Source organism: Bubalus kerabau, chromosome 4, assembly GCF_029407905.1.
Source record: "Bubalus kerabau isolate K-KA32 ecotype Philippines breed swamp buffalo chromosome 4, PCC_UOA_SB_1v2, whole genome shotgun sequence".
NCBI classification, from domain to species: Eukaryota; Metazoa; Chordata; class Mammalia; order Artiodactyla; family Bovidae; genus Bubalus; species Bubalus kerabau.
In genome coordinates, this window is record NC_073627.1 from 18,718,580 (window position 1) to 18,731,111 (window position 12,532).

Sequence of the window (12,532 nt, forward strand, 5' to 3'; positions counted from 1 at the left end):
GCTTTTTTCCCCTGACTTGCTCCTGTCGTTATGCAGGCCCTCCTCACAGTGGGAAGACAGCTTTAGCTGCTAGGATTGCAGAGGAATCCAACTTCCCTTTCATCAAGATCTGTTCTCCTGATAAGATGATTGGCTTTTCTGAGACAGCCAAGTGTCAGGCCATGAAGAAGGTATCAAGATTTTTACTTTCGTTTTGACTTCCTACCTTTTAGATGTACGTGTATGGTGTGTATACATACACATGTACATATATATTTATCTTTGCACATGTATATATGTAGACACACACACACATGTGTATATATATAAGCCATAACAGTTATGTTCTTCTCAAGTGAAATTATCAGCAGAATTTGGGGGGAGGGAAACAGTGACTGTTTTAGATATAGTATTTAACTTTGTAATGTATTTTTATTAAAGTACCTTTATCTTCCAGATTATGCTTTACTTAGTATATATTAGGATTATTTTTCATTTCTTAAGTTTGTGTCAACTGAAAGGCCTGCATTAAGTGTGTTTGAGTAGAGTGGAGCAAATTCATTTAGGATTTTTTAAGTTCTCTCATCAATCTGCAAAATCAGACTGGGGTCAGTTAAGTTGACTGTATTGTTTGGGAAAGAACAAAGTTATATCATTGGAAAGATATTCTCAAAACCCCTACAGAAAGATGGTGATGTCTTAGATAATAATCAGCATCCGCTCGGCAGACCTGGGGCAGGTGGTCCTCGTCTCTGCGTTTCTCCAAGTACCCTTTGTCACCTTCCTAGCATGGCTGCTTGAACCACCGGTGAAAGTTACAACAGCATAGACTAGGGTCCTAGCGCTGAAAGGCCTCTTAGATCGTCTGGTTCATCGCTCTCACATTCAAGCAAGTACCGTCCGTGTAAGGTATTTGGATAGTAGGTGGTTGCTCATTAAAAACAAAAACAACAAAAATCAGTGCTGAACACTCTTAATGCTGTTTCACCTCACTTGGTTTTCACTGATATTCTGATTTTGCATACTCCCAGACTGAAGAAAGGTTAGTTTTTATATATCTAGTTGAAATATATCTTGTACTTAAACTCTTTTTTTTCAAGCTTGATTTTTTTATAGATAAAAAATGACTGTAAGTTAAAAGTTAAAGAGATGTGAGAAAGCCAGGGGCCTTCCCTGGTAGCTCAGCTGGTAAAGAATCTGCCTGCCAGACTAAGGGAAAAGAATCTTGAGAATGGGACTGCTACCCAGTAAAGACAGCTCAGATGTGCTTTTACCTTGTTCCTAGGCCCTCACTTTATAAAGATGTAGGATAGAATTACCTAAGTGTTTCTTTAGGAAGGAGATTGAAGAGGAAAATACATTTTTTCAAAAGCAGACTCCCCAAAAATGTAAGTTTGAGGAGTCTAATGTTTGTGCAGGCAGCAGAAAATCATTTGTGTCGACTCCTTGAAATGGATGGAGGAGGCAGAGCTTGGAGCAGGATTCCAGCCCTGCACACTGAATCGTCGAGATAAACATTCTGCACAAGGTCGTTAAAACTGAGTGTGAAAGTGAGGGAAATGTTGTTGCCTGACACAAAAAGAACTTAAATATCATAAGACACAGGACTGGTGTCTGAGATGAAACCAGTAGTATCTATCGTTCCTGGGAAGACCTGGACAGAATCTCTAGGACCAGTAACCTCCCTTATGTAGATGGGGTTGCTGTTCTTTTTGTTTTTTGTATTTTTTATGTTTCCCTCTAAAGGGAACCCTTAAACCATTTCTTTTGGTGAAAATTTAAACAGCTCTTGGACTCGTAGCCACTGAACCTCCCATTTAATTGAATAGCTAATTCTGTTTGTATTTTCCTAACTCCATCTATCTCTTATACTTGTTTAAAAGTAGTCTTCTGTGCAGATGGTAATTTACTCCATTGCTTTTCACCAGCTGCCAGGTTCTACCTCAGATGTACTCTGAGATGTGGGTGGATGGTCCTAGTCTTTTCTATAAAGTTTTTTTTAAAGTATTTTAGGCTCCTGCACATCAAAGCAGCTTTGTAAGTGTGAGATATTATCATTTTTATTATTTCAATCTCTTGCAAATTGACTTGAGGGGGGAAGGTAATATGTGCTGATTTTAGAGGCTTAAATGGTTAAATTAATGACTTAATAACTTATGATTTAATCTTTAAATTGTTGCAGCCTTTCAAGGTAAGGTTTCAGATGAGTGGAAGGCTAAGGAGTATAAAAATGTGTCTATACCAGCTTACTTAAAATCATTTGGATTCATGATTCACTGTCTGGATCAGCTGTATACTCTTAAAGTTGCAAAAAATATTTCTGCTTCAGCAGTATAGTAAATTCATATTTAGACTTTTTGGGTTTTCCTTGGAGAAAAATATTATTCTCTGTGACTAAAGAACAGAATGGAGAAAAGAATGAAGCAGAGGTGTCTTAGAAATTTATTAGAAATACTGCAGAATCTTTCCCTGCAAATAGTTTTCACATTGTTGCCTAATGATAGCTTGACAAAAGCCTGAGGGCTCAGACCCATCTGAAGGTGCTCAGTGTTCCAGTTTGCTTTTGAAAATGAAATATAAATGCCATTCTTTAGACGTTCTAGTCTACCTCCCGCCATTGTTCTCTTCCCTTCATTTTTTTTTTTTTACTGTGAAAATGGAAAGCCGGTGTCTTTTTTTTCCCCCAAAGCACAAATAATTTATAATTTTTTTATCATTCTGGAGAAAGTTCTTTCCTTTTAGGTACATCCTTCCCACGCCCAAAATGTAGCTTTTCCCAATTTCAAAAATAATTTAGAAAATGCAGAAAAGAATACAGAAGAAAATAAAGTCCGTATTTGTTCTTCCATCTTCTTCTCAGACACACATACACACAACGTATTATGTATTGGTGATCACATTGGACATACTGTTTTTTTCCCACTTACTATAAAATTTTTTCATTGTCATTAAAATTTATCTGAATATTATGTTAAATTAATAGCTGTGTAATATCCATTTAAACATTCCTTTTTTGTTGAACACTTAGGTTGTTTCCAAGTTTTCTCACAATTATAAACAGTATTCTGTAGAATGCTCATTCGTGGCTGTTTAGTCACTAAGTCGTGTCCCACTCCTTTGCAGCCCCACGTTCTGTAGCCAACCAGGCTCCTCTGTCCATGGAATTTTCCAGGCAAGAGTACTGGAGTGAGTCGCCATTTCCTTCTCCAGAACTTCCAGTGACTGCCCCCATTTGCTTATTACATTTTTCTGAGAGTAGCATCAAAATTTACTGGCTGAGAATTTGGACATTGGTTTCTAATAGACCTGAATTTGAATCCCAGGTCCACTGCGCTTACCAGCTCTAATAGTCACTTAACCTGTAAACCTCTATTTTCTCATCTACAAAATGAGGCTAATATTAATAGGTGCCTCATAGGATTGTTAGGAGAATTAAATGAGATGGTGATTTTTGTGCTGTATCATACAGTGCCTTGGGATATAATATGTGCTCAATAAAGTATAGTGGTTGTTCTTACTTATCATTATTATTGTACATACATTTCTGGTTATTTCCTTAGGATGAATTCTCAGAGCTGAGATTACTAAGGTAAAAATATTAATGGGTGTAAATTTATGATAAATATTGCTATTAAAACATGTAAAAATATTAATATTTATAAAACCTTCTTAAGAAAGTTGTGCCAATTTATACTCGCAGCCCCATCATATAAGAATATCAGTTTCCTTGGACTCTTGCCCATAATATCTTTATATATCATTTTACTGCTTGTTTTTTTTACATAAACCAAGAGTTTTTGTTAGTGGAGAGAGCTATTAGGCTTGCTATAATGAGTATCTAAGATTAAGATACTTAACTTTCAGACCTTAAATTGCAATTAAGCTATTGCTTCTTATTTACATACAGATTCTGGTGCTAAAACATATGAAAGTAGTTTATACTCAATTCAATTCTGCTTCTTAATTTGCTTAATAAATCCTTTCTCTGTGTAGGTAAACTCCTCAATACTAGCAAACTCTGTATGAGGTATTATTCTCACATTCTGTTGGGGAGGAGACCCTATATGTTCCCTTAAGATAAAGTATTTACAGATCTTTCTCTTCTCCCATATTTTGTTTTTGTTTCCCCAACATTATTCTGTTTAAAAAATTTAATTTCTTTATCCATTTTTGCATCTATACTTTAAAAAAAAAACATATTTGCTAGTTCTGTTAATGGCATTAAATGAAAAAAAATAACAATGCAGTAGATCTTGATTGTAACTAGTATGCTTTCTGAGTATACAGTCAGTACAGAGATGAAATAGGACAGTCTGATGTGATTACATTGTTTGAACAAAATCGAGTAAAAAATTTGTGATTTCTAAAACTATACCCGTTAGTAAGGTCATATAGTCTCGTTTTTAAAAGGACTGAAAATTAATGGAAGACATTTTCCTTTCCACTAGCTTTGCAAGAAAGAAATAATCTTCTTTGAATATCCTCCTGTAAATCCCACTGCAAATTGTAGTCTGCACAGAACAGAATCATGGTGCCTAATCCTCCTCTTTTCATGGTTTAGTCCATACAAAGAGCGGAACTGGAAATTGGATCTTTTGACAGCAGTTACTAAGCAACAGAATTTGGATGTTTTTGGTTAACATCCTAATATATCATGTAGCTGATCTGTTGAAGAGTGTGCTTGCAGTGACTGACAAGTGGACACCCTGTAAGTGACCACAGGTCCCTGTGCTGCTGGGGGTCGGGGGGCGGCAAGCACTTGTTCTTTTTGTTTAATATACTTTGTCTGCTGATGATTGTATCTGTCTGGCATGCAAAAGAGGATTGTGCAGCCCTTCAGTAGAACTTAACTTTCAGACCTTGTGACTTCTTATGTTATTAAAGATATCCCACCCAGTCTGTCTCTCATATTTTGTGAAACTATAAGAATTTTTCCTGAAAAGCAGGGAGAACAAATAAGGGAATTTGAGGTCATTTCCAGGAAGCTTGAGCGCTTTGCCAAAAGTTTAGGTCCACTTCCTGAGTCAGTTTCATTATAAGACAGCTAATGTTTGCTTGGTCTACTCCCAAGTTATTTTTAGAAATGAGAGATTATTACTGATAGCACCGATTTGAATTTGCTCACTTACATTTTTATGTGCTACCAAATATGATTAGAGTATGCTTTCAACTAATTGCTGACAGATTTACTACATTGGGGATTTTCTAAGTCATCAAATTCCTACTGTCAACAGATTCCTACTAACTCAGTACTTCATGCCAACCACTTCTGAATTGAGGTGAACTCTTTCAGCCCCGAAAGAACCAGAGAATTTGGCTTCACTTACCTCAGAGCCCTAAAGAGGTTCTAGAAAATGGAGGTCAGACTCTATTTGGAGTACGCTTTGCTGGCGTTTGTGATTCTAAAAGACTGGGATTAACGTGGAGCTAATGCTGGCATGTTCCCATTTGCATTCATGTAGACTCCAGAGGCTGCAGCTGCTGCCCCTCCCCTATACACAGGTGGTTCCCAGCTCATGTGAAGATTCCAGGAGTGGGCTCGGTGCCTTGAGAGCTCTCGGCACCCTCAAGGTCCATGACCAGACCTGCTCCCAAGCCCTCAGCAACAGGAGCTCCATACCTCCTTTCACAGTGCATCCAGCATGCTCCTGCCACCTGCCCAGGCTCCCCACGTTTTAGGTCATCTCTCATGACCCACAGCCTGCCTTTGCACACAAGAGAGGAGGCACCAAAGAGGTTCATGACGACAGTCCCCTTACGTCCACAGCTAAGTATACTGTGGGATTTTGTGATTTCATCTTCTAGAGTAGACTTCTCGTTTTTGCCCTGTTGACTGTTGTCACTCTTTGCCACACTTTTTTTCTTTCTTCCATTCTCCCCATTCTTTTCTTCAGCCTTCTCTTTCAGACTTCTCACCTGACTCTCAGAATACATATATTCTGATAAGTTTACATGCTCTAGGAAACTCCCTGATAGAGCTGGGAAAACTATATCCTCCAGTTTGCTGTGTGCAGTCATGGTTTTTCTGTTTTTCTAGCCGCTCCCCTCTTTCAGGTATCCTACTTTGCATGATACCTTCTGTGATCCCCTCCTGATAACCTCTCCAGCAGGAAAAACTTGAGCATCGTACTTTCATCTTACTACATGAAAGGATCAGAATTGAAGTTAATTTTTTAAAGAGTCTGTAAGATACCAGCAGTAGCCCCAGCTTCATCCCACCTGGCTAAATGTTGTTTTGGCTTTTGGTCTGGAGAAGGCAGTGTGTATTCACCAGGTGCTGTTACTGATGGCAAGTTCAGCACTTCAGTTGTTGTGTCTGAGCTGGGGCAGTTTGTACAGTTTTACTTTTTCTGCATCTCTCCTCCTTTTGGGGTTTATCTGTCTGCAGTTATGGTAGAACTTCCCCACTCAGTATGTAAATATCTCAGATTTTAGTCTGGCAGCTAATTGCATATACTTGCCAATGGAATCCTGATATCTCCTTATTTAGCATAGGGCCAGGAAGCCAAGAATGGAAGAGGCTGAGGAGACTAGGCAGAAACATGGGTTCAGGAGAATAGTGGTGACCTTATCTTACACTTGTGACTACCTGTGGGAAAGAATGTGTGTGAGAGAAGTGAAAGATGTGTGTGTATTTAAATTAAAGCAGAGTCAACTGAAACTGGTCAAGTTACAACTGGAATTGCATAGCCTTTGTCATGGTTAGTATGTTGTTAAGAGAGTTAGCTGCGAGTACTCCTCTCCCCGTGGTAGTAATTAGTATATTAAGACCTGTCTGTAAAAAAATCAAAAATAAAACAAACTACATTAAAGGCTGTAGGTATTTTCTTCTAAAATGTTAGAGGTAGCCCATGCAGTCAGCTGTGAAATGATTTGAAATGCTTTGTGGATCACAGTATCTGAGATAAATTGGTGAAAATTTATCATTAGTTCAGACACCAGCAATGTCCTAAGTAATGTTTATAAGCTTTGAGGAGGAAGAGGGGCTGATTCAGAGAAAGTGTAGAACTACTGCAGTATCCCATCTACAATGTCCTGGGCCCCTGTGACTCAAATCCATGATATTACAGTCTGTCAGACAGAATGATATGCTTGCATCAAAGCCCTTCATATCAATAGAATTCTGAGCAAATGTTTTAAAAGAGCCAAGCATTATTTTTAATGACTTCTAGAAATCACCTGAGTTTGCCACATTAGCTGCTGTTAGTCCAGTCTTCAAAAACGAGCAGAGAACCACAGTGGAACAGCTTCTGAACTTTTCCATTGTCTCTTCCATTTCATCTCTCATCCACCACTCCCCATACACACAGCACCAATGTTGACCCCTCTTCCTTTTAGTTCTTATAGACTGTGTTAGTTCCTGCAGTGCTCCTGGATTTTCTCTGTGCCTCCTTATAATTGATATGCTCTGCTTAGAATACTTTCTTCCCTCTTTCCTAGTGAATTGTTCATCCTTCAGTTCTCAGCTTAAATGTCACTTCCTGAATTTAGGAGACCATCATCGACTTCATAAGCTCTTATACCAGTCACGATAGGCTAAATTATGCTGCAATAATGAATAGCCCCCAAAATCTCAGGGGCTTAACACTACAGAGTTTATTTCTTGCTCACATTACATGTCCACCATAACTCAGAGAGGAAGCTCTGCTGCAGCTTCTCAGAGACTCAAGCTGATAGGTAATAGTGGCTCCATCGCACGTGTGATTCTGTGATAGCCAAGGCAGAGAATGAACCAGCCGTGGCTCTTGAAGCTCCTTTCAGAAAGTGAAATACTCCACTCCCATTTCAGTACCCAACGCAAACCCCATAATCATCCCTGACTCGAGGGGTTGAGAAAGTGCAGTCTGACCATGTGCCAGAAAGAGTAGGATGTGTGTGGTGTCGCCCTGGGCCCCACAGCTCCTGTGCTGAGTGCCACCACATCCTCTGTGTCTCCGCTAACATCAGCATGCTGTGCTTCATCATAGTTCCACGTGACCTTAGTTATTACTCTCTCCATTGCCTTCATTACTGCTTGACACATGATATGAATTTAAAAATATTTGTTAAATGAGTTAACGGAACAACGCTCCAAGATTCAGTCCTCGGCCCTTTATTCTACTTCTACCATTTCTCCTTGAAGATTTCTTCCCTCTCATGGTTTCAGCATTACGAGATGTCCATACTCTCTGACTTCAGTCATGCATCTCCAACTACTGCCCTGATATGTCTACTTGACTTTAATGCGTAAATTTCAGTGTATTCCTTCAGTAAGTATTTATTGATCACTTTCTGATAAGGTGTCATATGAAGTGACATGGATACAGAGATAAATACAACAGTACTTGCCTTCAAAGAGCTAGCAGTCTGGTGTAATATAGGGAAGAATACTATGAATCCGTAATATATACACAGTACAAAATGCTATACCGAAGGAGAAGAGAGGCAAGTAACTTATGACAAGATGAAATTAGAACCTTGTGTTGTTGCAACCATTGAATCCATTGAGCAGATAAGATTACTAAATACTCTTCTGTGCTGGGTGCAGGGGGGTAACATGAATAAAGGTTTTATCCACCTCACAATCCAATGAGGAGACAGATGGCTAAGGATGAAAGGGTAGATGACTGACGGGTACAGGGGATGGTGCAAAGGAAAGCAGCAGAGGCATTCTTGCCCACGTGTATGCAGCAGATGTTTATTAGGCACCGGTGAAGCATCAGACCCTGAACACATAATGCTAAAGAAGACACTTCCTACCTTAAAGAATATACAGTGTGTGAGGGAGAAACTTACCATGTAGATTGTCACATGAGTTGACATTTTGCTTTTGGGTTTATTTTTGTTGATGAGTTTTTTGGGGATTATTTATTTATTTATTTTTGCATCTTTGAGAGTGACTTTTGAGCATAGAAAAGACCATGTGTACCTAGTTAGAGGTCTAAAAAATTAACATTCAACATAATAAAATTATATAATTTAAAATCTAGTTTTTCAACACAAAAGAAAACTTAAACTTTAAAAAAATCCACTTATTTTATTCTATTTATAAGTCAAGTAAAGGGTAGCTCAAAAAGAGAGTTTTACAACTTCAGTTTCTTTAAATATTTTAAACTGTATTTAGACATTTAAAATGTTTTATTTTCTCTTTGAAGTACTTCAGTTGTTTAACAAAACATTCTAAGTTTCACAGTAAATCTATAATTACATTTATTTAATAAATTAAAATTAACAATATGGTGGCATAGTGGTAAAGAATCTGCCTACAAGTGCAGGAGAAGCTAGAGACATTGGTTCAATATCTGGGTTGGGAAGATCCCCTGAAGTGGGAAATGGCAACCTGCTCCAATATTCTTGCCTGGAAAATTCCATGGACAGAGGAGCTTGGCGGGCTACAGTCCATGGGGTTGCAAAGAGTCAGACATGACTGAGCACACACACACACACACACACACACAATAATATAATTATGGTGAATCTCAGATTACTATTTGCAAGGCTATTAAAGTTATACTTCACCTTCCAGCATTAAAGTTTATCAAAATTAATAATTTTGATAAATTATTAACTGCAATTTATCAACTGCATGTTTTAAATTGAACTAGCAAGGCTAATCTATTAATCTAATGTAGTAAATTTTCTTAATTGTCACAAATGCTTTAAAGACCACGTATTCACAGGTTGTCTTTAAACATAATATGAAAAAGATTAATATTGTAGGTTTAATTTACTTTGTTCCTATACCTAATTCTTAATCTTCTATAGTTAAAAGGTACCCAGTAAGGAATGTCATGCTACTACCAAGCAAAATCAGGAGAGTGGTGGTTACCATCTTGGTGCATTGAGGTTACTCATCAGTCAGATTGGACTGGAATGCAGGGTTTAATTCTTAGCGATGACACCAGTGGGCTACACTGAGCACTGGAATAGGAACCGCCAACATTTACAAAAACGGTGGTCTCAAGGCTTTGAGCGCTTATATTCAACTTAAAAAAGAATTAATTCTTCTATCTGGCTTGAAATTGCTACTTCCTTGCCAGGATATAACAGCCTCCTTCACTGCTTGCTTAATTTCCATTTATTTGGCTATCTTAAAATAATGCGCTGTCATCTTTTGTCTAGTTCTAATGATGCCTCTATCTGATATTTTATACCTAACTGGAATTCTTTTGTAGACACTTTGGCTGTTACAGTCAGATTTGAGCTGATAGAATTCTCTGCTTTCAACGTTATTCCTGTTGACAGGGCCACAGTTCCTACTACTAATAAAATGACATTCAGTTTTACCCTGCACATTCCTGTGGCTCCATTTAGCCCTTGAGTCACTGCACTGAAAGTCATGCCCCCGACAGAGAGAGGAGAGACCATTGTGATAAACTTGATGGATTTGTCAGTTGATTAATTCCAGTTTTTCCTGAGCACGCCCCAGTGTGACGCATCCAGCCCTTGGAGCTGAAAGTAGCCTTACCCTCCCCCATGGTCAGCTGTGATCCAGCTGTGATGTCCTGGGCAAGTCATTTAACTGCTTCAGGTCTCCATTTCCTCACTTTTAAATTTGTAAGAACTCTTGAATTTCTAAAGTTCTGTTATCTACTAAAGTCTAGTTTTGTGTAGTCAGAAATATTGGGTGGGACTTCCCTGGTGGCACAGTGGTTAAGAATCCACCTGCCAGCGCAGGAGACATGGGTTCAGTCCCCTAGTCTGGGAAGATCCCACATGCCACGGAGCAATTAAGCCCCTTTGTCACACAACTAAGCCTGCATGCTGCAACTGCTGAAGCCTGTCCACCACCCATCCTCTCTGGCTGCAGCTAGAGAAAGCCCTCACAAAGCAACAAAGACCCAGCGCAGCCGTAAATAAATAAAACTTTTTAAAAAGAATAGAAATATTGGGTGTTTTACTGTGTTTTGGGACGGGGCGGGGGGGGGCATTGGTCAAGAATTAGCTAAATTTTATCTTCTTGGAAATTTTTGTAAGTTTTGAGGGCAGTGAGATAATCCATGGTTTTGCTTTTCTTCTAGATCTTTGATGATGCATACAAATCCCAGCTCAGTTGTGTGGTTGTGGATGACATTGAGAGACTGCTTGGTGAGTCATCACTTCTGCCATTGTACTATCCTTGCCACATTACAGCTAGTGTCTCACAAATTACAAGAGAAAATACAGGTGTTTATAATCCATAGGGCACTAGAAATAGCTTTATCTAATAAGGAAATATAACTTCTCTTATATCTGAAGTCACCAGTGGTATCAGTGGTAAATATGCCTTATGACATAACGATAAGGGTCCATGTCTCATATTTTGTATCTTCCACAAAGTTCCCTGACCATAATAAATGATTAGTAATTTTCGTTGATGGATATGTTTGCTATATTCTACCTCAGAGCTGCCTGTAACTCAGAGGTTCCATTTGCTAACTGGGTCAGAACTAAGGAAAGAAGAGCTTAGGGTTGGAGTGAAATCTACAAGTTAGCAGTAACACTTGGGGCAGAAGTTGTCTTTGTCTCAGTTTCCATTCAGATGAAGCAGAGACTGTATTCTCTTCCTTAGTTATCCCACAGAGTAAATGTAAAGACAGAAATGAGATAATGTTGTGAAAGTTAAAAACTTTCCAAAAGTTACAAGTGCTCTACAGTAATTTTTAAAAATACCTATTAAACATTTCCTATGTTTAAGTGCACTCCTATAGAATACAAAGATAAATAAAACAGTCCCTGTACTCAGCTCATAAGGTGTATTCCACAAATAAATGCCAAAACAGTGTTGTTACTCTTATATTTTATTTCTTCACACAAACTAGATAAATCTGGGATAAATTCATTATAACAGTGGCTCAGGATGGTGGAACAAAATTGATTGAAATTGATCCCGCCTGGTAACTTAATAAATATCTGAAGATACTACCAACACCTGGTTAACTAACCCCCTTCTTCCTTAAGGGGTCTATAATGGTGTAGTAATGATTTCGTATTAACTGTTACTACATTTCCCCCATGATTTTGAGACTTATTTTATGTCCTCTATGATCTGTTTTTCTGTTTCCTGAGGCAGTGTTTGTTACAAAACAAAGTAAGTATATGTAAGAGGTCTTCTTAAATAGATAGTTTTATCTGGTGACCTGGGTTTTGGATCTGCAATTTTTTGATACATTTCATCTCAGTTTCTGGGATTATTTCTTTAAAAGCTTTTGGGCACGTACTCATAGCTCTGCATAAATTCCTTTACCTAAACACAATTGAGATGTGTGGTCATAGCAACAGTACTATGTCAGGAATGTTTGCTCTCCGAGTATATTTTCACTTGTATGAATAGTTATTATCCGTTCATGTTGGTTCATTTATTTGGTAAGCATTTGCTGAGCCCTTACCACTGGGCTAGAATCATTAGGGCTTCAGAAAAACAGTAAGATGCTGTCATTATGACATACATCTGCAAAAATTAATATAAAGTAGAACGTGCCATGTGTTCTGGGTATTCAGAAAAGGGAAGATCACTTTTGACTTCAGAGGGCTGTTGCTGGAAGGCAGCTCTAAGCACAGGGCAAGGGTGCACACGCGTTATGCAGAGAAAGCA

General features: G+C 38.4%; 1 protein-coding gene across 4 annotated transcripts in view; it reads left to right on the forward strand.

Moving 5' to 3' along the window:
- Positions 1-12,532, forward strand: part of NSF (N-ethylmaleimide sensitive factor, vesicle fusing ATPase) — a 148,313-nt gene that overhangs the window by 110,813 nt on the left and 24,968 nt on the right. For 3 of the 4 annotated variants that reach the window (XM_055575627.1, XM_055575628.1, XM_055575629.1), the window contains exons 15-16: positions 37-170; positions 10,980-11,046. In XM_055575627.1, coding sequence (XP_055431602.1) covers positions 37-170; positions 10,980-11,046 — 201 coding nt within the window. Of the gene's footprint in view, positions 1-36; positions 171-4,427; positions 4,876-10,979; positions 11,047-12,532 lie in introns of those variants that run through there. The other variant, XM_055575631.1, reaches the window with a different exon arrangement.